Raw genomic sequence first — 25,895 nt, 5'->3', positions numbered from 1 at the left:
ATGTGTGGTTAAAACCAAAGAAAAGAGCCAGTGTCAAGAGGGGTGGGGACCAGTGCTTTCTTATAATTCAACATAGGGTATGAACTAAAAAGTGTTAATTAAAGCTGGGTGTGGTGGTTCTCAGGACTTAGGAGGCTGATTCAGGAAGATTGCAGGTTCCAGGCCAGCCTCAGCAACAAGGGGCTGAAGGTATAACTTAGAGGTAGAATTCCCCTGGGTTCAATCCCCAGTACTAAAAAGAGGTGTGTAGCTGGGCATTGTGGCACATGCTTGTAATCCCACCATTGGCGAGGCTAAGACTGGAGGTTGGCGATTTGCAGACAGCCTCAGCTACTTAGTGAGGCTCTTTGCAACTCAGTGAGACCCTGTTTCAAAGTAAAGAATAAAAAATAGGTCTGGGAGTGTAGCTCTGGGGTCGAATGCCCCTGGGTTCCATTCCCAGTACCAAAAAAAAAGTGTGTAGGAGGAAGGAGGAGAGTAATTGAATATAGCAATATCAGTTACCAGTGAACATAGAGAAGAAAATTGCAGTTATCGAGGTTAGAGGCAAAACCTGAATTATAATGATCAGAATAATAAATGAAGGAGGCAAGGAAGTAAATATACCGAGTATGAACTTTGCCTGTGCTCTCAGGAAAAGAGGAGGATGTTAATTCTTTAAAAAGTCGTAGATGAGCGGGGCATGGTAGTGCACACTTGTAATTCCAGTACTCAGATGCTGAGAAAGGAGGATTGCAGGTTTGTGACCAGCTTCAGCTACTTAATGAGACCTTTCACAACTTAGTGAGACACTGTTTCAGAATAAAGAATAAAAAATAGGTCAGGGAGTATAACTAGGAGGTAGTTATACTCCATTATTTCCCCATTACTGAAAAAAAAAAGTAGGGAGGGCCAGGCATGAGGGCACACATCTGTAATCCAAGTTCTTGGGAAGCTGGAGATATAGGTCAGAGATAGAATGCCCCTAAGTTCAATACAGAGTACCATAAAAAATTACATAGGGCCGGGCATGGTGGCACACTCTTATAATCCCCATGCTTGGGAGGCTGAGACAGGAGGATCGCGCAGGTTCAAAGCCAGCCATGCTGGCTTAAGAGACCCTGTTTCTAAATAAAAAAGAATAAAAATAGGTCTGGGAGTGTAGCCCGGAGGTAAAAGGGTTTCCAGGAACCCCAGTACCACCAAAAAAAAAAAAAAAATTAAGTAGGTATTAAAATTGTATATATATAAATTTTTTAATGTTTTATATAGGTCCAAAAGATATGTATCAATGTGGGGTTTTTTGAAGGTTGTTTTTGTTTTTTTGTTTGTTTTTTGCAGTACCGGGAATTGAAACCAGGGGCAGTCTACCTCTGAACTCACACCCCCCCCCCCCCCAGCCTTATTTTATTCTTTACTTTGTAACAGAGTATCACTAATTTGCAGAGAGTCTCACTAAGTAGCTGAGTCTGGCCATGGACCTGGGATCCTCCTGTCTCTGCCTCCAAAGTACTGGGATTTCAAGCTTTTACCACCACTCCTGGCTCAATATTTTTTAAAATTGACAAAGGGGTAAGAAAATTATCTCGAAATTTTCCATATTAACATTATATTTTCATTTTACCTATTAATTACTTAACTATACTGTATATCTATACTAGATAATTTTTAAAAATTTCTAAAAGCAAGCTATATAGTATGAGTATACTCTATTTATTATATTATTTAAAAGGCACTAATTTTTCTTCCCCCCCCCCCATAAGGATCAAGACTCTTTAAAGAAAAGCCAAGGAGTTGGTCCAATTAGGAAAGTTCTCCTCCTTAAAGAAGATCATGAAGGCCTTGGCATTTCAATTACAGTAAGAAGTAGTGCTTCCAGTTTCCTTTTGTACAGTTATCTAGTATAATTATGTTTCTTTGTTGTACATCATTTGTGGAACAAAATATTCTGGATTACACACACAAACACACACATTTTTTTTTTTCTTAAGTATTGGGGATTAAATCCAGGGTCATTCTACCTCTGAGCTATACCCCTAGCCCATTTTTTATTCTTTATTTTGAGACAGGGTCTCACTGAGTTGCAGCCTCACTAAGCAGCTGAGGGTGGCTGCTAACTATTCAATCTTCCTGTTTCAGCTTCCCACATACTGAGATTATTATAAGGGTATGCCATCACACTTGGCTGGATATCTTTTTAAATAAATACATTTTTCCAACACTTGGATGCCAGTGCTTTTGTGTAAATACTTTTTGCATATAAATCTTTCTAACAACTTTTAAGTATTTCTTTGGGAAGCATAGTTTAACATTTTCTTTATGACTCAAGGCATAGTTCTGTATCATATACTGAATGCATTTTTTGGGACCAGACATGTCTGTTTCCTTCTATGCTAAATGGCTTCAGAGTGTATTGTTGTTCTCTCTAGGATATTTGTTATCTTTCTCTTATCTCATTCTTAGATGTCAGATTTCACTATTCTTGGATCCAGATATTACCTGTTTTTTTTTTTTTTAATTTGTTACCTTTACAGACTTTTCTTGGACAACATTCCTGAGAGCAGTTTAGTATATATTGGGAGTAATTTTGTTTTAGTCTTAATGCTCTACTGAAAAGATAGCTTTAATTTTCATCTGGTAATTCTCAGGTTCATTTTTTCTTAGTATTGCTTAATGTAGAAATATTCCTTAATAAAATGTTCATCTAATCTACATATTGAATATGTACATTTTCAAACTCTCTGCCCTCAAAGTACATAAATTTTAGGAGAAATAACACGCACACACTGTCTAGTCTGATATAGGCTAGAGAGATACTGATTACTCTATTTCTCCAATTCTATGCTGCATGTTTTTTTTTACTTTTCAGTATTTCAAAAATTAAGATTCACCTTGTTACTTCACAGTTATCTGCTGTGTGGTACATACAATAGTCTTATCATACACTGTAATTTAGATTTGATAAAATAGTGTAGAATACTAATAAATAAAATTTTTTTATTTATGGTTAAGAGGATAGGCTATTTTTTATGGATTTGGGGCATTTTTGTGGTTTTGGCTTTAGAATATATTTTAGAAAAGCACTTATTGTTAATCATTTTGCCAGGTGTAACTCTTTGATACTTGTAATTATTTATAATTACCAGAGTAGCAAATAAAATTTCACCTAGCATTTACAGAGATGGTATGGATGTTCATTGAAAGGTATTTTTAAGAAAATGTTTTATTTCTAGAATAGTCTGTGACTATAGTTGGCAATTTACTGCCTTTTTGTTGTTGTTGTTATTGTTAGGGTGGGAAGGAACATGGTGTTCCAATCCTCATCTCTGAGATCCATCCAGGGCAACCTGCTGATAGATGTGGAGGGCTACACGTTGGGGATGCTATTTTGGCAGTCAATGGAGTTAACCTAAGGGACACAAAGCATAAAGAAGCTGTAACCATACTTTCCCAACAGGTAAATTTCCTTTATGTAATTAAAATTGGATCTATCAATTAGTTTTCTTTTTTAAATTTTTTTATTGGTGCATTGTAGTCATACATCTTAATGGGATAAAAGACTTGTGTAGACATACATGCACACATCACCCAGTTAGCCCTTACCCAATCCCCACCCCATTCCTTCCCCATCCCTCCTTCCCCTGCATGGCTTAGTGATTGACATTGATATGTTTAAGTATATCATGTGCTTTAGAGTTTTCTTCTATCCCCCCTCCCATCCCCTAAGTTAGATCACCTTATTTGCTCCTCTATAGGCTCTCCTTCTTCATCTAGAGTTCCTCCTGTTACCAATTTTTATATTTTATACTCCTATGAAGTTTATCAAGGCATAAAGTATTTACAGCTAGACACTTTCTTTGATGTAGAGCTTTTATAGATGACATTTGAACAGGCAATTTTGTTTACTCTTTTCCATGGCTCCGTAACTTGGAATAAGTTACTTAGATCCTCTGTGCCACAGTTTCCTCATCTGTGCAGTAGGGGTTGAAATAGACCTATAAAATACACAATATGGTGCTTAGAAAGCAGCATCATTAATAACAGAAACACTGCACATGTAAGGTATTTTAGAAAAGACAACACTAGAAGTGAATTGATTTTAGTTATAGAACATTGAACTGAAAGGATCCTTAGAAACCATCTATACCAAGCCAGCATGATGGTTCACACTTGTAATCCCCAATATTTGGGAGGCTGAGATTGAAGGATGGAAGGTTCTTGGCCAGCCTCAGCAATCTTGTGAGGCCCTCAAAAACATAGTGAGACTCTATTTAGAAATAAAATATAAAATGGGGGCCAGAGTGTAACTCAATGGTAGAATGCCTTTGAGTTCAATTCTGAGTACCAAAAAAATAAAAAATAAATCATCAAGGCCAGGCATGGTGATGCATGGTTTTAATCCCAGTACTTGGTAGGCTGAGACAGGAGAATCACAGGTTCATGGCCAGCCTCAGCTACTTAGTAAGGCCTTCTGCAGAGACCCTGTTTGAAACAGAAACCCTGTTTTAAAATAAAGAATAAAATAGGGCTGGGGGTATAACTTAGAGGTAGAATGCCCTTTGGTTTAATCCTCAGTGCTGGGGGAAAAAATCAACTAGCCCAAATCAATCAATCAATCAATCAATCAATCAATATCTCTCTCTCTCTCTCTCTCTCTCTCTCTCTCTCTCTCTCTCTCTCTCTGGGGGAAAAAATCAACTAGCCCAAATCAATCTATCTCTCTCTCTCTCCCTCCCTCCCTCCCTCCCTTTCTCTCTCTCCCTCTCTCCCTCTCCTGTTGAGATGGGAAGCATGCAGGTTCAAGGCAAATCTCAGCAACTTAGTGAAATCGTGTTTATTATTACTTTTTTGGAGGGGCAAGTCTGGGGATGGGACCCAGGGGCATTCAACCTCCGAGGTACACCCCTTGCCCTATTTTTTATTCTTTATTTTGAAACAAGGTCTCACTAAGTTGCAGAGGGCCTCATGAAATAGCTGAGGCTGTCCACAATCCACAATTCTCTAGTCTCAGCCTCCCAAATGCTAGGATTATAAGCATGCACCACCATGCCTGGCTTGAGATCCTGTTTTGAAATAAAAAATAAAATAGCTCAGAAGTAGAATACCCCTGGGTTTAACCCGCAGTACCAAAAAATAATAATAGTAGTAACAATATAATAAAAATAGAGTATCAAGTTCTTAGAGGTTAAAGAGTTTGCTTAAGGCTGCAGAGCAAATAAATTATAGAATTAGAGTTTAATAGCTAAATTTGTTATACAGTGTATTTAAAACTGTTATATAAGTTTTTCCTTTGATATTAGGATTGAGAGAATTAGAGAGTTATTGTTAGTGCAGTGAGATTATCTGGGTTCAGGTAGCATGCCATTGTGGAATTGAATCTTTGTTGAGTGTGAATTTATAGCTCTTTGGTTCAGTCTGCATGATACACATATGTCCTCTATAGTATAACTACTTAAATAATTGCATTAAAAGGAAGATTTACAGCCCAGTGTGGTGGCACACGCTTGTAATCCCAGTGCTTGGGAGGCTGCGACAGGAGGATTGCAAAGGTTCGAAGCCAGCCTCAGCTACTTAGTGAGGCTCTCAGCAACTCATGAGACCCTGTTTCCAAATAAAGTATAAAATAGGTCTGGGAGTATAACCTGGAGGTTGAAAGCCTATTTTTACTCTCAGTACCACACACACACACAAAGAATATTTACTGATGATAGTACAGTTGATTACATTATTGTATAGTACTTATTTTTTGAAAGCTCTTCCTCATATTAAAGCCTGAAATCCCTGTCTAACCACAGATTTAATTATATTATCTAGAACTTCACTGGAGAACACTGCATTATCTACCATCTGTCTCCTCAAAGTGGTATTTTTAAAGCATTTTCTGATAAGAGATCTAAGAATGCTACATAACTTTTTTTTTTTTTTTTTTTTTTCTGATCTGGGTATGGAACCCAGGAGCATTCTACCTCTGAGCTAAACCCCCAGTCCAATTTTTTTATTCTTGATTTTGAAACAGGATTTCACTAAGTTGTGGAGGGAGCCTCACTAAGTAATTAAGGCTGGCCAAGAACTTGTGATCCTCCTGTCTCAGCCTTCCAAGCACTGGGATTACAAGTGTGCGTCACCAAGCCCGGCTTTTGTATCCTCTTTAGTTTGTGTTTTCTCTATCTAGTTTAGTGTTGAGTAGCACAAGAGTGGGATGTATGGCAGCTATGATAATGGAGCTACAGATAGGCAGTAATAAGTTGTAAGGAGATGCTAAGTCCCTATTAAATATATCAGGTATACCTTTTCCAGCAGCTTGTAAAAAAGAGCATCAAAAAAACTCACTCAGTAGGTAGCAGTAAAAAATGGTTTGCTTTCGGGCTGGGGATATAGCTTGGTGGTAGAGCACTTGCCTAGCATGTGCAAGGCCCTTGGTTCAGTCCTCAGCAGCACAGAGGGGAAAAAAGGCATGCTTTCTTTTGAACAAAGGCAGGTCATAATTTTCAGGGTTGCAAATACCAGACTTATATGTAGTGATCATAATCTATTATTAAGCCCCAATTATAGCTTGGATTTTTTGTGTGGCACTGGGCATGGAATCCAGGGGTGTTCTACCTCTGAGCTACACCCTCAGCTCTATTTTTTATTCTTTATTTTGAAACAAGGTCTCACTAAATTGCAGAAGGCCTCACTAAGTAGCTGAGGCTGGCTGTGAACCAGAATCCTCTTTTCTCAGCCTCCCAAATAACTGGGGTTACAAGTGTGTGCCACAACACCCAGCTAGCTTAGATTTTTTAAAACATAAAATGATCTAGCCGGGCGTGGTGGCGCACGCTTGTAATCCCCGCGCTTGGGAGGCAGAGACAGGAGGATCGCGCAGGTTCGAAGCCAGCCGCGCGCGCTGGCTTAGGAGACCCTGTTTCCAATTAAAAATGTAAAAATAGGTCTGGGAGTGTAGCCCGGAGGTAGAAGGGCTTCCAGGAACCCCAGTACCACCAAAAAAAACAAAAAACAAAAAACATAAAATGATCTATGTTTTTGTGTTTGAACATGAAGTTATTTAAAGAATAGCAGTACAAAAATATTACACATGTAATCTGCAACAATAGAAAGAATAAGGATTTGGGAATCAAACTTGGATTTTTTCTGTATACTTGTTCATTATATTAGGAAATTTTCCTAATAGCTCCAGTACTGAAGTACTTCCAGTACTCACTGGAGTTTCTCACATGTAAAGGAGACTACAGTGAGGTTAGTCCGAAGGTTGAGGGCTATAATTTTGCACAATAAATATAGTAATTACTGTTACTAGACAGAATACCCTGATTAATACTCTTTTTGGTACTCAGTGAAGTGAAGAAAAGGTTTAAGATTTATCCAGTAAGAAAAAATAAATCATTATGTATGAGTTTCATGAACTAGTAAGGAAAAGTTTGTGTGATCCTCTTATGTACAAGTTTATTTAATATCTATTTAAGTGGATTTGCTGACTTGCTGTGTAAAATATGAAATGGCAAAATGACCCTCACATACACACACTTTGGTCCTGTAAGTTGAACACTGAGGTATTCTACCTCCATGCTACATCCCCAAATCTTTTTAGGTTTTGTTGTTGTTTTGAATCAGAGTCTTGCTAAGTTGCTGTGAGTCTCATTAAGTTGCTGAGACTGGCCTCGAACCTGTGATCCTTCAATCTCAGCCTCCCAAATACTGGGATTACAGTGTGTGCTGCCATACCCAGCTGCAAAATGACATTTAAACCAAACAATTGCTCAAAAATTCTGTAAATTTACTAGTTAAACATCCTTTATAAACTTTTAGATGTGTCAGCAAAAATAATTGTGATCAGTAGAGCTACTGTTCAATTAAAAGAAAATTACATGTAAAGGAGATTTATGGCATTGGTCTAAACATCATGGTCTTTCACCTTTTCTACACTTTAAGATTCTAGAATTTCATTATTTGGTATCTGGAAAGGAGCTATGTCTGAAGTGTCCTCACCTCCAAAAGATTGTGGAAATTCTTTGTAAATCACAGCTATTAATAACTTTTTTCTTTTCTTCTCCTGTTTTAGAGAGGAGAAATTGAATTCGAAGTAGTTTATGTGGCTCCTGAAGTGGATTCTGATGATGAAAATGTAGAGTATGAAGATGAGAGTGGACATCGTTACCGTTTGTACCTTGATGAGTTAGAAGGAGGTAGTAATCCTGGTGCTAGTTGCAAAGAAACAAGTGGGGAAATCAAAGTGTTACAAGGTAAAAATCGCTCTGAAAATTACTATGAGTATACTCATTATTAAATTCTTTAAGTGTTAAAAAAACAATCAGATGTTCTTGAATAACACTGTTTCTTTGTTTTTTGGGGTTTGTTTGTTTGGTGGTACTGAGGTTCCTGGAAACCCTTCTGCCTCCGGGCTACACTCCCAGACCTATTTTATACTTTTTTATTTGGAAACGGTCTCTTAAGCCAGCGCGGCTGGCTTCAAACCTACTGTCTACGCCTCCCAAGTGCGGCGATGACAAGCGTGCGCCACCACGCCTGGCCCTCTTTGGTTTTTTTTGTTTTGTGCTAGTGGAGATTGAACCCAAAGGCCTTCTAGCTCTGGGAGAGATACCTTCCCAGCCCTTTTTCATTTTGAAACAGGTTCTCACTAAGTTGCTGAGAGTCTCCTAAATTGCAAGGCTAGTCTCAACCTGTGACCCTCCTGTCTCACCCTCCCAAGTACTAAAATTACAGGTGTGTGCCACCATGCCTAACAAGTAACACTGTTTTCATAATTAGAATGCCAGATGTGGTGGAACATGCCTGTAATCCCAGTACTTGGGAGGCTGAGAAAGGAGGATTAGTGATTCAAGGACAGCCTCAGCAGTAGTGAGACTCTCATCAACCTAGTTAAGACCTTGTTTCCAAATAAGAAATAAAATCGGCTGGGGGTCTAATGCTAAGGTAAAATGCCTCTGGATTGCACACCCCCCCCAAAAAAAAGAAGAAAACCAAAGGAATAAATAACTTTTCCTTGCTTATAGTTTTATTGTATACCACTGTGCTAAAATTGTATTTACGTATATATTTTTCTATTTATCCTAGACTTAAATAACAAAGAATGTTCACATTTTCTAGACTCTTAAAAAAGTCCAACATACCTTTTTAGAGTAGATGTTTCTTAATGTTATCTACTTAATGAAAATTTTTCTCTCATAATACAGTGAATTGAGGCTGTATATGAATAAGTGGTTATAACTTATTTGAATCAGGATATGTGATCCTGAGGATCATTGATTTGATTCCACTGCTTTCATTTGCGTGTGTGTGTGTGTGTGTGTGTGTGTGTGAGAGAGAGAGAGAGAGAGAGAGAGAGAGAGAGAGAGAGAGAGAGAGACAGACACAGACAGACAGACAGACAGACAGACAGACAGATACTATAGATTGAACCCAGGGGCATTCTATCTCTGAGCTACAGCCCCAGTCCTGTTTTTTATTCCTTGTTTTGAAACTGTCTCACTAAGTAGCTGACACTGGCCTGGAACCTGTGAGCCTCCTGTCTTAGGCTCCCAAGTACTGGGATTACAAGCATGCACCACCATGCCCAGCTCATTTATACATTTTAAGGAAAAAATTATAGCACTTTTTTTTAAATAGAGAGAGCAATGTTTCTCAAATTGCGATCCATGAATCTTTGAGAGTCCCTGAGGTCTTCAGGGTGGCGGTGGTAGGGTATTCACAAGGTCAGAGTTTTTTATAATAATACCAAGACATCATCTATATATTGATGTTTGCATTGATCATACAAAAGTAATTGAGGTAAAACTCAATTAGTGTCTTAGCATGATCAAGGCAGTGGCACCAACTATACTAAATATCATTGTTTTCTTCTTTGCTGTATGCTTACTGAAAAAAAACAAAGAAAATGCTAGTTTCATTTAAAGATATTCTTGATCAAACAGTAATAACTTTTTATTTATTTATTTATTTATTTATTTATTTATTTATTTATTTATTTATTTTTGGGTGGTACTGGGGGTGGAACCCAGAACCTTTCTACCTCCGGGCTATACTCCCAGACCTTTTTTATATTTTATTTGGAAACAGGGTCTCACTAAGTTGATAAGAGCCTCACTAACTAGCTGAGGCTGGCTTCGAACCCATGCGATCCTCCTGTCTCAGCCTCTCAAGCACACGGATTACAAGCAAGCACCACCACGCCGGGCAACTTTTTTTATTTTTAAGTGAAATTGGCATTTGGGGATGAAACCATAAAAACTGTTGATATTTACTAAACATTGACCCTTAAGGTATATCACTTTTTAACATTCTGATGACGAGATATAAATATGCAGAAAGCACTCATCCTGTATAATTCACAGAGACGCTTGTCTCAAGGGAAAGTAGCTTCTTATGTATTATCTGAACTGCCCAATTTTTTTCATTGAAGATAATTTTTACTTGAAAAGATGATGGGCAAATTAAAGTTATTCAAAAAACTTGGCAGCTATTTTCTTTTTTAAGGTAATATTTTTTAATTTTATTTATATGTGGAACATATTGAAAATATATTTAGACTGTGCTTAGTGCCCTTCCCTCCGTTTTTTCCCTTCCCTCCTCCCAACAATGAGTGTACAGGTTAACCATGCTATATTCATACTTTTATACATATTCAGATGTAGCTCCTCCATTAATCAACCTCAGCCTTTTCCCTCTCCTATTCTTCCATTCTAGTTTTGCTGAGATTTCCCCTCCATTATCTGGAGTACCTCTGGTATCCCAATGCTCCCTAGTTTGGGCATATTAGAGAAAATGTGTCCCTTCTCTTTCTGTGCTTGGCTCATCTCACTTAACATAATGATCTCCAGGACTTTCCATCTTCTTGCGAATGGCATAATTTTGTTCTTCTTTATAGCTGAATAGAATTCCATTGTGTGTATTTCCCATAATTTTGCAATCCATTCATCTGTTGATGGAGACCAAGGTTGGTTCCATATTTTGGCTATTACAAATTGTGCTGCTATGAACATGGTTATGCATATGTTACTGTAGTTTTCTGATTTCAACCCATTTTTTTTTTATTGGTGCACTGTATTTATACATCATAATGGTATAAAAAAAACTTTTGTAGACATACATGCACACATCGCCCAGTTAGCCCCTACCCGATCCCCACCCCATTCCCTCCCCATCCCTCCTTCCCATGGCTTAGTGTTTGACATCTAGTATTATAGCAATTTATCTAAAATTGACAATGATAATCTCACATAATAGTTTCATTTGTCTGATACTAAGCTTTTGATGACTAAAAGATAACAGTTCAATATTTCTTTTTGCTTTCTTTCTTACCAGAGAATATTTTTTTTTTTTTAGGTGAAACTATCACACATTTATTTATTTATTTTTCAGAGAAAATCTATCCTAATATGGAATATGGACTCTAGATACACAAAACGATCTCGAAAAAGAACAAAGCTAGAAGATGTATATTTTCTGATTTCAAATGTTATAAAGCTACAATAATTGAAACAGTGTAGTACTGCTATAAAGGCAGATATATAAACCATTGGAGTTAAATAAAAGCCTAGAGATAAATTCTTCCATATATTGTGAAGTTATTTTTGACAAGGTTTCCACAGACATTTGGTGGAGGAAATAATAATCTTTTAACTAAATATTGTTGAAAAATAATAATTACATGAAGAAGAATAAAATTGGACCCTTACCTAACACCATATACAAATATTAACTCAAAATAGATAAAAGACCTAAATATAACTCTTAAGACTATAAACTTTTAGAAGAAAATCTGGGTCATAAAACCTCACAACATTGAAATTGGCAGTGTTCTCTTGGATATGATTTCAATGGCACAGGCAACAGAAGGGTAAACAAACTCCCTAAAAAATAAAAATATATTGTATATCCAAAGACAATGTAGACAGAGTTAAAAGTTACTGATAGAATGGGATAAAATATTTCCAAATGCTACATATGAAGGTATATTAATATTCCAACTAGAAATCCTAAAAATTAGCAACAATAAAAGCAGACAGTACAATTTAGAAATAGGTAAAAGCCTAACATAAATAATGAATCTCGAAAAAAATAAAAATAAAAAAATAAAAAAGAAGCGGACTTCTGGGAAGATGGCGACCGAGAAAAGCGGGGCTTAAGAGCCCCGCTAACAGCAAACCTCCATTACCACAAAATCAGCGCCTTTCATAGCCAGAAAACACCATCACCAGTGAAACAAAAAATCACCAGGCTCCAGAGAGAAAGCGGACTGAGAACAGAGCCACAGAGGAGATAACCAGCCTATCGCCCGAGGATGCGGCAGACGCGGCGGCAGCAGCGCCATACTGCCGGCGAATTCACGGGACAGCTAGAGCAAGCCGAGGTGAGCCACTGCAGAACAGCCAGGCGGAATTTCTCCGCGCAGAGAGCATCTAAAGTTCCCAGTGGCCGAGCTCAGCACACGCTGCAGGGATTCAGAGTGGAAACCAAAACCAAGAAGAAAAACACCAGCCCCACAGCCGAGGGCGTAGCAGCGGCGCCATATTGCCACCGGCGGCAGCAGCAGAGAATTCAACGAGTTCAGTACAGCTCCATCTGCGTACTCAAGAACAGTGAGTCAAATTGCGGGCCACAAAGGAGAAATCCCAGTACTGTACTCCCTGGGACTTGACCCAGTGGGGGAGGGGAGGTGGCAGAGATATCACACCATAGGAGAACGTGCAACCTGGCACCCCCCACAGTCTAAAGCAGCCTCTATCGACTCTCTGGGTCGGAGACTCTGTGATACAACCCAGTAAAGGTGTAGTGGAGTCTGAGATACTACTGACTCGAGATCCAGAGCACCTTAAGTGAAGTCATAGTGACCCAAGGGAAGAACCCAGAGAAGGCACAAACATCCGAAATCATGGGAAAGAGGAATAATACTGGAGCAATAAATGCCCACAACCCCACAACATCAGAACCCGATAAAACTGAAAATCAGAGATTTCTAGAAGATCAAATCAGGAAAATAACTGTAGAAATAATAGAAGTGCTTCAAAAAGAACTCAGAGAGAGCCAAAAAGAGATAAAGGATGCAATTAATGAAGTAAAGGCCTCAATTCAAAGCACAAACAACCGATTAGAACACATGGAGAACAGAATCTCGCTCTTAGAAGATGAGCAATCCAAAAATGAACTCATAGTTTCTAATCTAGAAAAAAATATCCGACAGCAGGAATCTGATATTGAAGAAATATGGGCCCATTTTAAGAGAGCTAACCTAAGAATAATTGGAATAGAGGAGGGAAAAGAAAGTGAAACCAAAGGGATCAACAATCTCTTCAAGGAAGTAATAGCAGAAAATTTTCCAGACATAGAGCAAGAGGTCGATACACAGGTCCAGGAAACTTATAGAACTCCCTTTAGACAGGATCGGAGAAGAGGATCCCCACGCCACATAATTGTCAAAATGACCAATGTGGAAGCCAAGCAGAGAATCTTAAAGGCAACAAAAACAAAGGGCCAAGTGACATTCAGAGGCAAACCAATTAGAATCACTCCAGACTTCCCAAACCAAGTCATGAGAGCCAGAAGGGCTTGGAGTAACATATTCCAAACTCTGAAAGAAAACAACTTCCAGCCAAAAATTTCCTACCCAGCAAAACTTTCTATCAAATTAGAAGGAGAAATAAGAAGCTTCCATGACAAACAGAAACTGAAGGAATTTATGTCTTCAAAACCAGCACTAGAGAAAATACTCAAAGAGATTAACTACAAAGAAGAAATAGGTAACACACTCCAGAACTAGAGAAACAAGATTTTCCATCCAACAAACAACTAAGATTGGTTATCTGTGGAGATTCATTATTTATGTTAGTCTTTTACCTATCTCTAAAGGGTATTGTTTGCCTTTATTGTTGTTAATTTTTAGGATTCCTAGTTGGAATATTAATACACCATCAGATATAGCATTTGGAAATATTTTATCCCATTCTATTAGTAACTGTTAACTCTGTGTACATTGTCTTTGGATATACAATTTTTTTTTTTAGGGAGTTTGTATACTCCTCTGTTGCCTGTGCCTTTGAAATCATAACCAAGAAATCACTGCCAATTTCAATGTTGTGAGGTTTTATGACCCAGATTTTCTCCTAAAAGTTTATAGTCTTAAGATTTATATTTAGGTCTATTATCTATTTTGAGTTAATATTTGTATATGGGATTAGGTAAGGGTCCAACTTTATTCTTTTCCATGTAATTATTATTTTTTAACAATATTTAGTTAAAAGATTAATATTTCTACCACCAAATGTTCGTGGAAACCTTGTCAAAAATAACTTGACAATATATGGAAGAATTTAGCTCTAGGCTTTTATTTAACTTCCATGGTTTATATATCTGCCTTTAGAATAGTACTACACTGTTTCAATTATTGTAGCTTTATATGGTTTGAAATCAGAAAATATATATCTCCTAGCTTTGTTCTTTTTCAAGATCGTTTTGGGTACCTAGAGTCCATATTCCATATTAGGATAGATTTTTTTCTGAAAAATAAATATATAAATATATGATAGTTTCACCTAAAAAATAGAAAAAAATATTCTCTGGTAAGAAAGAAAGCAAAAAGAAATATTGAAATGTTATCTTTAAGTCATCAAAAGCTTGGTATCAGACAAATGAAACTGTTATGTGAGATTATCATTTTTAATTTTAGATAAATTGCCATAATACTAGATGTCAACTACTAAGCCAAGCATGGGAGGGAGGGATAGGGAGAGAATGGGGTGGGGATTGGGTGGGGGCTGACTGGGAAAAGTGTGCATGTATGTCTACAAAAGTATGTATCCTACTATGATGTATGAATACAGTGCACCAATAAAAATAAATAAATTTAAAAAAAATAATGAATCTCCAAAGATAGCCAATCTTAGTTGTCTGTTGGATGGAAAATCTTGTTTCTCTGGTTCTGGTATGTGTTTCCTATTTCTTCTTTATAGTCAATCTCTGAGTATTTTCCCTAGTGCTGGTTTTAAAGACATAAATTCCTTCAGTTTCTGTTTGTCATGGAAGCTTCTTATTTCCCCATCAAATTTGATAGAAAGTTTTGCTGGGTAGGAGATTTTTGGCTGGAAGTTGTTTTCTTTCAGAATTTGGAATATGTTCCTCCAAGCCCTCCTGGCTCTCATGACTTGGTTTGGGAAGTCTGGAGTGATTCTAATTGGTTTGCCTCTGGATGTCACTTGGCCCTTTGTTTTTGTTGCCTTTAAGATTCTCTGCTTGGCTTCCACATTGGTCATTTTGACAATTATGTGCCGTGGGGATCTTCTTCTCGGATCTTCTCTAACGGGGGTTCTATAAGTTTCCTGGACCTGTGTATCGACCTCTTGCTCTATGTTTGGAAAATTTTCTGCTATTACTTCCTTGAAGAGATTGTTGATCCCTTTGGTTTCACTTTCTTTTCCCTCCTCTATTCCAATTATTCTTAGGTTAGCTCTCTTAAAATGGGCCCATATTTTTTCAATGTCAGATTCCTGCTGTCGGATTTTTTTTCTAAATTAGAAACTATGTGTTCATTTTTGGACTGATCTTCTTCTAGGAGCGAGATTCTATTCTCCATGTGGTCTAATCGGTTCTTTATACTTTGAATTGAGGCCTTTGCTTCATTGATTACATCCTTTATCTCTTTTTGGCTCTCTCTGAATTCTTTTCAAAACACCTCTATTATTTCTGCAGTTATTTTCCTGATTTGATCTTCTAGAAATCTTTGAATTTCTGTTTTATCAGGTTCTGATGTTGTGGGGTTGTGGGCATTCACTGCTCCATTGTTATTTCTCTTTTTCATGATTTCGGAAGTTTTTACCTTCTCTGAGTTCTTCCCTGGGTCACTACAACTTCACTTAAGGTGCTCTGAATATCGAGTCTGTGGTATCTCAGTCACCACTACTCCTTTACTGGGTTGTATCGCAAAGTCTCAAACCCAGGGAGTCAATTGAGGCTGCTTTAGACCATGGGGGATGCCAGGCTGGGCGTTCTCCTTCATGGAGTTGTGACTATAGTGTTATATCTCTGCCACCGCCACTCCCCCACTGGGTTAAGTCCCTGCGAGTCAGTACTGGGATTTCTCCTGTGGGGGCCGCAATTTGACTCACTGTTGTTGAGTGCGCCGATGGAGCTGTAGTGGACTTGGTGAATTCGCTGCTGCGTCCCCCCCACCCCCTCGTGGCAATATGGCGCTGCTGGCACGCCCTTGGCTGTGAGGCTGGCTTATTTCTTCTCTGTTTTTGAGCTCCACTCTGAGTCCCTGCAGGGTGTGCTGAGCCCAGCCCCTGGGAGTTTTAGACTCTCCCTGTGCCGAAAAATCTGCCGAATCCCGCCCAGCTGATCCGCAGCGGCTCACCTCGGCTCACTGTCCGCCACTCCTCTCTGGAGCCTGGTGGGCTGTTAAGTGCATTGGTCTGGTGCCATCCGGTGAAGTCACCGCTGCCACTGGCAGTATGGTGTTGTTGCTGCATCCTCGGCCGTGAGGCCGGCGTATCTCCTCTCTGGCTCTGAACTCCGTTCTGAGTTCCCCTCCTCTCTGGAGCCTGGTGCTTTTTTGTTTCTCTGCTGATGTAGTTTTCTGGCTATGAAAGGTGCTGATTTTGTGGTAATAGAGATTGGTTGTTAGTGGGGCTCGTAAGCCCCGCTTTTCTCCGTCGCCATCTTCCCAGAAGTCTCGATTTAAAACCCATTTGGACAGATACCCAGGAGTGGTATAGCTGGATCATATGGTGGATCTATTCCCAGTTTTCTAAGGAATCTTCACACTGATCTCTGTAGTGGCTGAAATAGTTTTCACTCCCAACAGTGTAAAAGAGTTCCTCTTCCCCACATCCTCGCCAGCATTTGTTGTTGTTTGATTTCTTTGTTTGCCACTCTGATTGGGGTTAGATAAAATCTTAGCGTAGTTTTGATTTTCATCTCCCTGATGGCTAATGATGTAGAACATCTTTTCATGTATCTATTGGCCATTTGTATTTCTCTTTTTATGAAGTGTCTATTCGGTTCAGGTGCTCATTTCTTGATTGGGTTATTTGTTTTGCTAGTGTAGAGTCTTTTGAGCTCTTTGTATATTCTGGATATTAGCCCTCTATCAGAGTGGTGGCTGGTAAAGATCTTCCATTCTGTAGGGCAGCCATTTTCTTAAAAATTAACAATCTATCACTTTAAGGAAGACAACTGGTAATATCTGTTAGTGAGCTCTTAGGTGAAAAGTAGAATTTTGTTAAAAACATATCAATCACTGACAGCTTCTCAATACTTTTTTTTTTTTTTTGGTGGTACTGGGGTTCCTGGAAGCCCTTCTACCTCCGGGCTACACTCCCAGACCTATTTTTTAACATTTTCATTTGGAAACAGGGTCTCTTAAGGCAGTAAGGCTGGCTTCGAACCAGCACGATCCTCCTGTCTCCATCTCCCAAGTGCGGGGATTACAAGCGTGCACCACCATGCCCGGCCCTCAATACCTTTTTTAATGAGGCTGATGGTAATATTAATGAATTATAGTTTTTTCCTTTTTTTTTTTTTTTTTTTTGCAGTGCTAGAGATTGAATCGAATCCAGGGCCTATAGGCACTAGCTACACTCTTATTTATTTGTTCTTACTCGGCACATGTTTACACTTATTTGTTTACTCTACCACTGAGCTTCATCCTCAGCCCATGAATGGGATTTTTTTTTAGGGGGGGGGCTGAGGATGGAAGCCAGGGACATACGACCTCCGAGCTACACCCCCAGCCCTATTTTTAATTTTTTGTTTTGAAACAGGGTCTCATGAGTTGCAAAGGGCCTCACTAAATAGCTAAGGCTGTCCATGAACCGCGATCTTCCTGTCTCAGCCTCCCGAATGCTGGGATTAGAAGCGTGTGCCACCATGCCTGGCTCTGAATGTGATTTTTTTGATAGTAGTAAAATGAAATATGTCAATGTTTGGAATTTCTTTATCTTTTTATTTTTATTTTTGCGAGTCTGAGGATGGAACCCAGGGGCATTTGACCTTCAAGTGACACCCCCTGCCCTATTTTATATCCTTTATTTTGAAACCAGGTCTCACTGAGTTGCAAAGGGCCTCATTAAGTAGCTGAGGCTGGCTGCGAACTGTGATCCTCCAGTCTCAGCCTCCCGAATGCTGGGATTACAAGCCTGAGCCACCATGCCTGGCTTTGGAATTTCTATGTAATTTAGTAATCCAATATTTCTCAAATGACAAGTGTCATTTGATACACTTATCAAGTGTGAGATTATACAGAGGTAAAAAATTCATCCAAAATTTAAAATACAAGATAGGCAAATGGATTTTAATGTAACAGATTTCTCATTAATAAGACATCAGATTTCATGTTTTCAAGGTTTGGTGTTATGTCAAAAATAATATTGACAGTTATTTGAAAGGGCTACTAAAAAATATTGCTCTTCTCTTTTCCAACTGCATATCTTATCTGAGTGAGGCTGAACTTCCTTCATATACTTGTAGCAGAATGAACAGAAGCAGAGATAAGAATGACCTATCTTCTATAAATATATAGCTTTTTGTAGAGCTATATATTGAAGAGATTTGCAAAACTGAAAAACAGTGCTATTCTGACTAAAATTTTGTTTGGAAAATATAGTTCTCATTAAATAGGATGCTTATATTACCATTTATTGACTTTATTCCTGTCATTTTAATGAAGCAGTTTTTAAGATTTCTTAGTTCTGTAAGTAATATGTTAAGTATCAATAACTGTTAATTCACATAAACAGGAGCTTCTTGTAGTCCTTAGTACGTAGAGTGTAAACATTCTGAGGCCAAAGTGTTGGAGAACTCATGGCCTATTTGGTAAACCTTTGTGTTACTCAGTGCAAAGACATCAGTAGTGATTATTTTTCTCTCTGTACCTCCCTTGCCCCCACCCCTGGGGAGGTGGTACTGGGGGCTAAAGCCAGGGGCATTCTGCCTCTGAGCTAACCCTCAACCCTATCTTAATTTTTATTTTGAAACAAGATTTCACTAAGTGGAGAGGGCCTTGCTAAGTTGCAGAGGCTAGCCTTGAACCTGCATCCTCCTGTCTCAGCATCCCAGGTATTGGGATGACAGGCATGTGCCACCACACCTGGTTCTGTATGCCTCTTAAATAAAACTATTTGAGGAATATGTCAGAACCTTACACTGTTGAGCTGTTCTCCCCATGGTTTGTCTTTTACCCTTTTCATTTTTTGTCTGGGTTAGAAAGCTTGTTCCTTCCTTTCTTTGAGATAAAGCTAGAAGAATTCTCTGTTACTTATGCAAACTGCAGACAATTTAAATACGACTGAAAAACCAATAACATTCATGATATGTTACTATCAACCTACCCAAATCACAAATATATGTATTTGATCTTGTTTGGCATATGTTCATACTGTATTGCTCAGTAAATTAGGAGATAGTTAAGTGTTACTTAACGCCTATCATCTATTTGTGGATTAACCAATTACTTTTCATTCTTAGCTAGATGTTGTTAACCAACTAGATTTTTAGCAATCAGCCAATATATACTTCATTAAACTGAAGTTAAATAATATGAAAATAAAAATGTAACATAAAAATATAATTCACAATTCAATAATATTTGTACTTTTGTACAATTGACTGAACTTTATAATTGTATGTATCAATTCTAAATTTCGTAGAAAACTTGATAGGAAATTTTATACAATTTGCAGATAGATCTGATAGGTAATACTTTAAAATCTGTACTATGTTTGAAGCCGGGGATGGTGGCACACGCTTATAATCCCAGCATTTGGGAGGCAGAGACCAGAGGATCAAGGTTTGCGGACAGCCTCAGCTACTTAGCTAGGCCTTCCGCAACTCAGTGAGACCCTGTTTCAGAAATGAAAAGACTAAAAATAGAGCTGGGGGTGTAGCTTGGAGGTATAATGCCCCTGAGTTCCATCCCCGGTATTGCAAAAATAAATAAGTAGGTAAGTACGGTAAGGTAGGAAGGAAGGAAGGAAAATAAAAAGACTAAAAAATAGGTCTAGTGTATAGCTTGGAGTTGCAATACCCCTGGGTTAGAGCTCCAGTACCACCAAAAAAACAAACAAACAAACAAAAAAAAAAAAAACTGTTCTATGTTTGAAATCTACCTTGAGAATGAAAATTACTACCAGGGCATGGTGGCACATGCTTGTAATTCCAGCATATTCAGGAGGCTGTGACCGGAGGATCATGATTCATGGACAGCTTCAGCTACTTAGGCCTTCCACAACTTAGTGAGACCTTGTTTCAAAAATAAAGAATAAAGAACATAGGGCAGGGGTGTAGTTCAGAGGTCAAATGGCCCTGGGTTCCATCCCAGACCCACCAAAAAAAAAAAAAAAAAAAAAAATCAAAATTACTTTTGTTAGGAATTGCTAACTTGATTAGAACCCTGTTATTTTACATCCTCTTACTACAGTTAATGACAATGAGCATTCCTCTGTTTTGTTCATTTGATTGGTGTTTTGTGTAATAAAATTCTAGAAATAAGTATATTTTTATACCAGAAAGTATCTATTTTTTTTCTTTTCTTCCTTTCAGGATATAATAAGAAGCCAGTAACTGACACACATGAAAATGGAGACATGGGAACTTCAAGTGAAGCTCCACTAGATGACAGTGCTTCAAAATTAGATGATCTGCACAGTCTGTATCACAAAAAATCGTATTAAATTGACTGTCTCCATTACAAGATTGTTAATCAGACTATTTTGAAGTTGTGGCACTAGGGAAGATGATGACCAAGACTATCCAAGCTGAAAGGAGGCTGTTTGTTGCCTAAAGAAAGGCGGGTACCTCAGGGCTTCATGTGAACAATTTTGAATGCATAAACCTTCTGTTTTCTGTGGTATACCATAATTAGCTATTGCATGTAAAACAATTTTGATTTTCTTGAGACTGTAAGCACCAAAGCATGTGTTTCCTAAACGAATATTACTAGGCTCTTAAGTACCAAATGAAATGCTACTATTTTGTTTGGTTCTTTTTTCCTATTTAGCAGGACAGTGCTAACTGGATTTTATATATATTTTAAAAAACAGCTTCTAAATACAAGAGAGTAAATCAGTTCATATTATATATACCAGGATCTTAACTGTGGTGTTTCAAAGGACAGAACTTGACTGAATGAATTGAAGAAATGTAGCCCTGACATTTTTAACTAAAAGAATTGTTGGGTTTTTTTTTATTTATTGTGCGCCCTGGTATCTAAATCAGTTCTTCATGATCATTTATTATAATAAGTTTGCCTTCCAGCTTTATTCAATGCAGTACAAAATAGTTTTCTTTAAGCAATCCTTTATCAATCAATGCTGCACTAGAAATAGTTTCTGAAAAGTTACTGTACATTTTACTTTTGGTTTTTAAAAGAAATGGATATAAACGTAAAAATACCTGTTGTCAATTATGTTAATTTGTGTGCATGTTATTGGAGCATTATGCTATTAATGTTTTGCCTCAAATGTTTATTTTCTGCAATCCATGAGAGAGGATGAATACATTTTGAGTTGTTCATAAAGTTTGTCTTTCTTGTGATAATCCTAGCACTTAAAGATACATTTTTTTCTAGCTGGAAAGGCTTGAATTTGTTCCTATGTAATGAAATACATTGCATTCAAAAAGTAGTTTTCTCTAAGTACCTGATTTGCCAGTGAACTAAGAAGCTGGGGGCTAAGGTAGGTAAGATGAGGTAAAGACATTTTGATACAGTAATTATTTTGGTTTAGTTTGTCAGACTAAAGCAATTTTCATATACAAACTCTAAGAATTTGCTAGTTCTCTTGTTCCAAGATTAAGCATAGTGTCTTATTTATCATTCTACAGGCCATTGCTTCCTTCTGGGAAAAGCAAAACATTGATTCCATTTATAAAAGTGATGATTTTTGCTGATGTCACTGTTTTAAAAGGATATACATTTAAGTAACAAAGAGGAGAAAGCTTGCAAGGTGTTAGAATATTATCAGTATCTTCATTTCTAGTATTCAGATGTTTTGTTGATATAATACTTTTCCTGTCTTTCCCAGATGCACTATATATTTGTTCAAAGTTAAATCTATAAAATGTACATACTTTATTTCATGATTTTTATATTTATAAATTTAATGTTTTAACCGTTGCTCATTTATGGTTTGCGTGGTTTTGTTCATCTGTATAGCACCATGTTAATTTGTAACTAGAAATGTACTTCCTAGTGTATATTGTTACTATAAAATACTTTGTAGTAACACTAACATTGGCTGTAAGAAGTTAGTATTTAATTATACAAATGAATAAGCAAGTTACATACTATTGTTTGCTACTGACAGGCTAGGCCTCTTGAGAGAAAAAGATCGGTTTTTCCCCCATGCATTCCCTTTGTGCCAAACACACATCCCCGTGTATAACATGAGATCTGTAAACTGGATTTTAGTTAGTGTATTCATATAATAAAAACAAATAGTAGCAGATCTAAAACTTTTTGCTGTAGCTGGGCATGGTGGCACATGCTTGTAATCCCAGCGCTTGGAAGGCTGAAGTTCAAAGCCAGCCTCAGCTACTTAGTGAGGCTCTCAGCAGCTTAGTGAGACCCTGTTTCCAAAATAAAGTATAAAATAGGTCTGGGAGTATAGCCCGGAGGTAGAAAAGCCCCCGGGTTCCACCCCCAGCACCACAAAAAATAAATAAATAAAGTAAAATAAAAGTTTTTGCTGTAACATGAAACCATGTTCTTCTCATCTCAAAATGTAGCCTTGATAGGATGACCATGGCATCTTTTCATAGATCATTCTTTATCTATTATGACTGAGTCCTTGGGAAACTGAGCTATAATCCTTCAATTTCTCAAGAATGACTAACATCTATGAAAGAAGGTTTTCTTTACAACTTTAGATTGGCATTTTTGTGAGTTCACTGTGTATAATTTGAAAGATTGTATGAAATGGTTATGATATAAATTCCTTTCAAGGGCTGATAAACAATAAAAGTTTTCTAAGTAGTTTAAGATTCCACAGACCAGTCTTCTTTTCATCCCTGCTTCGCCGTGAGAGCACATCACTCGGCTGCTGCTGTGAGATTCCTGGCAGACGTCAGAAAATACCTAGGGGAAAGTTCATTTTAGAACATGTGGTCTTTGGGAATAAACTAAGAATTATAAGCCTTTTCCAAAAGACAGGGAATCCATTTTCATATCTTAACATTTGTAGGAAAGAAACCTATATAATACTGATGTTTCAGCAGGGCATGGTAGTGCATGCTTGTAATCCCCGTACTTGGGAGGCTGAGACAGGAGGATTGCGCAGGTTCGAAGCCAGCCTCAGCTACTTAGTGAGGCTCTCAGTAACTTAGCGAGATTCTGTTTCCAAATAAAATATAAAATAGGTCTGGGTGTATAGCCCGGAGGTAGAAGGCCCCTGGATTCCACCCCAGTACCACACACACAAAAAAAATTATTGGAAGGGGCTGTCAGAACAACTATGGGATCATTTTCTATTTTAACTTAGCAGATGGCAAAAGCCCTGATCTATACAGCTTAGTTTTATGTTATAAATATTGACAGCCAATGTTATTTTTTAGGCTAATATCCGTAAAAATGAGAAAACCAGCCGGGCATGGTGACACATGCTTGTAATCCCAGTAGTTGGGATGCTAAGATGGGAGGATTGCAGTTCAAAGCCAGCTACTGCAATGTAATGAGGCTCTCAGCAACCTGGTGCAAGTAAGCAACCTTGCCTCCAAATAAAAAATAAAGCCGGGTGTGGTTGTGCACACTTGTAATCCCAGGGCTTGGGAGGCTGAGACAAGAGGATCGCACAGGTTCGAAGCCAGCCTCAGCTACTCACTGAGGCTCTCAGCAACTTAGTGAGACCCTGTTTCCAGGTAAAATATAAAATAGGTCGGGGGCATAGCAAGAAAGAGAGAGGGGAGAGAGAGGAGAGAGACAGACAGACAGACAGACACGAATTGGGCTGAGAGTGGTTCAATTCCCAGTGCCACCAAAAAAAAAAAAAAAAAAAAACCAGTCCCATTAGTATGTAAGATAGTCTTCCATTTTAACATCTAAGTAATTATAACTAGGAAGTTCCCAAATTATATGTGAAATAAATTAAGAAGCATTAATAGTTTAAATTGTTAGAAAGCATCTTGAAATACAACTATTTTAGAAAAACTTACTATTTATCACCAAATAACCTTGATTTAGTTCCAATACTTACATGTTTCTTGTGTTAGATTAAGCTTCCAATTTACCAAGTTGTTTTGAAAAAAGGCTTTTTTCCAGAATTCATTCTTTTATGATACTGTTCAGTTTATAAGATTTGTGTGGGTGCTACGAGGAATAGGCATTCTTTCTCCGAGCTACACCTACAGCCCTTTTTATTTTTTGTTTTTGAAACGGAGTCTCATTAGGTTGCCGAGGCTGGCCTCGAACCTGCAATTCTTCTGTCTCAGCCTCCCAGTACTGGGAGTACAGGCATGTACCACCACACCTGGCCAGTTTGTTAAGATGTAAAAGATGATTTGTATTTTCATTATTAGCTTATGTTTTATTTTAAGGGTTTTATAACTAGCTTTAAAAAATATTGAAATTTACTGTGTGCTATTGGTGCTGAATGTTTGGTTTGATAATAGATCCTTTCTAGGTATATGTTGAGTACCACCGCCACCATGGTGGCGGCTATGAGAGCACACCTGTTACTTCCAGCAGGAGGGGTAGAGCCGGCTGCAAGCCCAGCTGCCACGCGCTGAACGGTCAGGTCCCCCAGCTCAGGCCACGGCTTCTCTTCAGGTTTTGGCCCGTGGTGGTTGCTCTGATGGGAGAGCATGAGTCCTGGACGTTGGCTGACAGTCTTGTCAAACTCCCATTGGACTGCTTCCTCCTGTTGTCACTGACCTGGGATCATGCCTGCATTGTGGTCTGGTTGTCTCCAAGCTCCCTATCTATTTTTTTCTCACCAGCTTTGCCCCTAATAAATCTATTTGCACAGCAGGTTTCTTTCTGATGCTGCTGTCTGCTTCTAGGAGGGCCCTACCTAATACAAGTGGATCAGAAGTGAGATTCGAGGAAACTGGATAAACTGGGGATTAGGAGCTGGATCTCCCACCCCCACAAGGTAAAGAGGATGACATATTGGCTGGTAAGTGAAATACACAGAGTACCCGCCAAAAGGTCACAGCCCAGTTGCTCAACGTTTCACAAAAGATACACAGAAAAGAGTTAACGTGGCAGGCATGAACTGTTATCTTTAGAAAGCCCTGAGTGTATGATTGACCTTTGGCTAGTGTCCAGCTACATAATTCACAAGTATTCCCAGAACTCCGCAACTGGAAAGGGTAGTTTACTGTACCTGAAATGTTTGTACAGCAACAGGATTTACATTGAACACCTGCTTTCTTTATGGGAACTGGGAATTTTGGTACCTGGTAGGGAGAAGTTGCGTACATGACAGACCCTCATGAAATTGCACTCCTGTGCTCAGTCAGACAACTCCCTGGTGAACCAACACTTCATTGTGGTACATTGTTGCTGGAGGAATTCGGCACTCCTGTTCCAAAGCATTAGGAGAAGACTCTGGATTTTGCATGTGTGCCTTTTCCTTTTACTAATTTTGCTTTAAGAACTTCTCTGTTAATATATCATAGATTTGAGTATGATCTCATGTTTAGTTCTATGGGTCCTCCTAGCAAATCATTTAACTTGAGGGTAGTCTTGGAGACTTCAGACAGATTGTAACTTGGGAAAATGTCCCCATGGAGGAAAATTCTTTTTAGAGGTTCAGTAATACAGGCATTTGAAAATATATGGAGAACAGTATAAAAATATCAGAGTTGCCTGGTTACTAGTTTGCATTAGTGATCAATAGAAGAACAGATGGATAGTGAGAGACTGAAGGATATGGTCAAGATTTGTGTGTGTGTGTGTGTGTGTGTGTGTGTGT

General features: G+C 38.2%; 1 protein-coding gene across 2 annotated transcripts in view; it reads left to right on the top strand.

Annotated features, from left to right (window-relative positions):
• Positions 1–20,657, top strand: part of GOPC (golgi associated PDZ and coiled-coil motif containing) — a gene marked incomplete at both ends in the record, with an annotated part of 58,997 nt that extends 38,340 nt beyond the window's left edge. For both annotated transcript variants that reach the window (XM_080700793.1, XM_080700792.1), the window contains 4 exons: positions 1,743–1,838; positions 3,272–3,436; positions 8,039–8,219; positions 20,527–20,657. In XM_080700793.1, the coding sequence (XP_080556919.1) occupies positions 1,743–1,838; positions 3,272–3,436; positions 8,039–8,219; positions 20,527–20,657 (573 nt within the window). The remainder of the gene's footprint in view (positions 1–1,742; positions 1,839–3,271; positions 3,437–8,038; positions 8,220–20,526) is intronic.
• Positions 20,658–25,895: the final 5,238 nt, after the last annotated feature.

Source organism: Muscardinus avellanarius, assembly GCF_963383645.1.
Source record: "Muscardinus avellanarius genome assembly, chromosome: 8".
In the NCBI taxonomy this organism is placed as follows: Eukaryota; Metazoa; Chordata; class Mammalia; order Rodentia; family Gliridae; genus Muscardinus; species Muscardinus avellanarius.
Note: the sequence above shows the minus strand (reverse complement) of the source record. Positions and strands in the feature narration are given on the sequence as shown.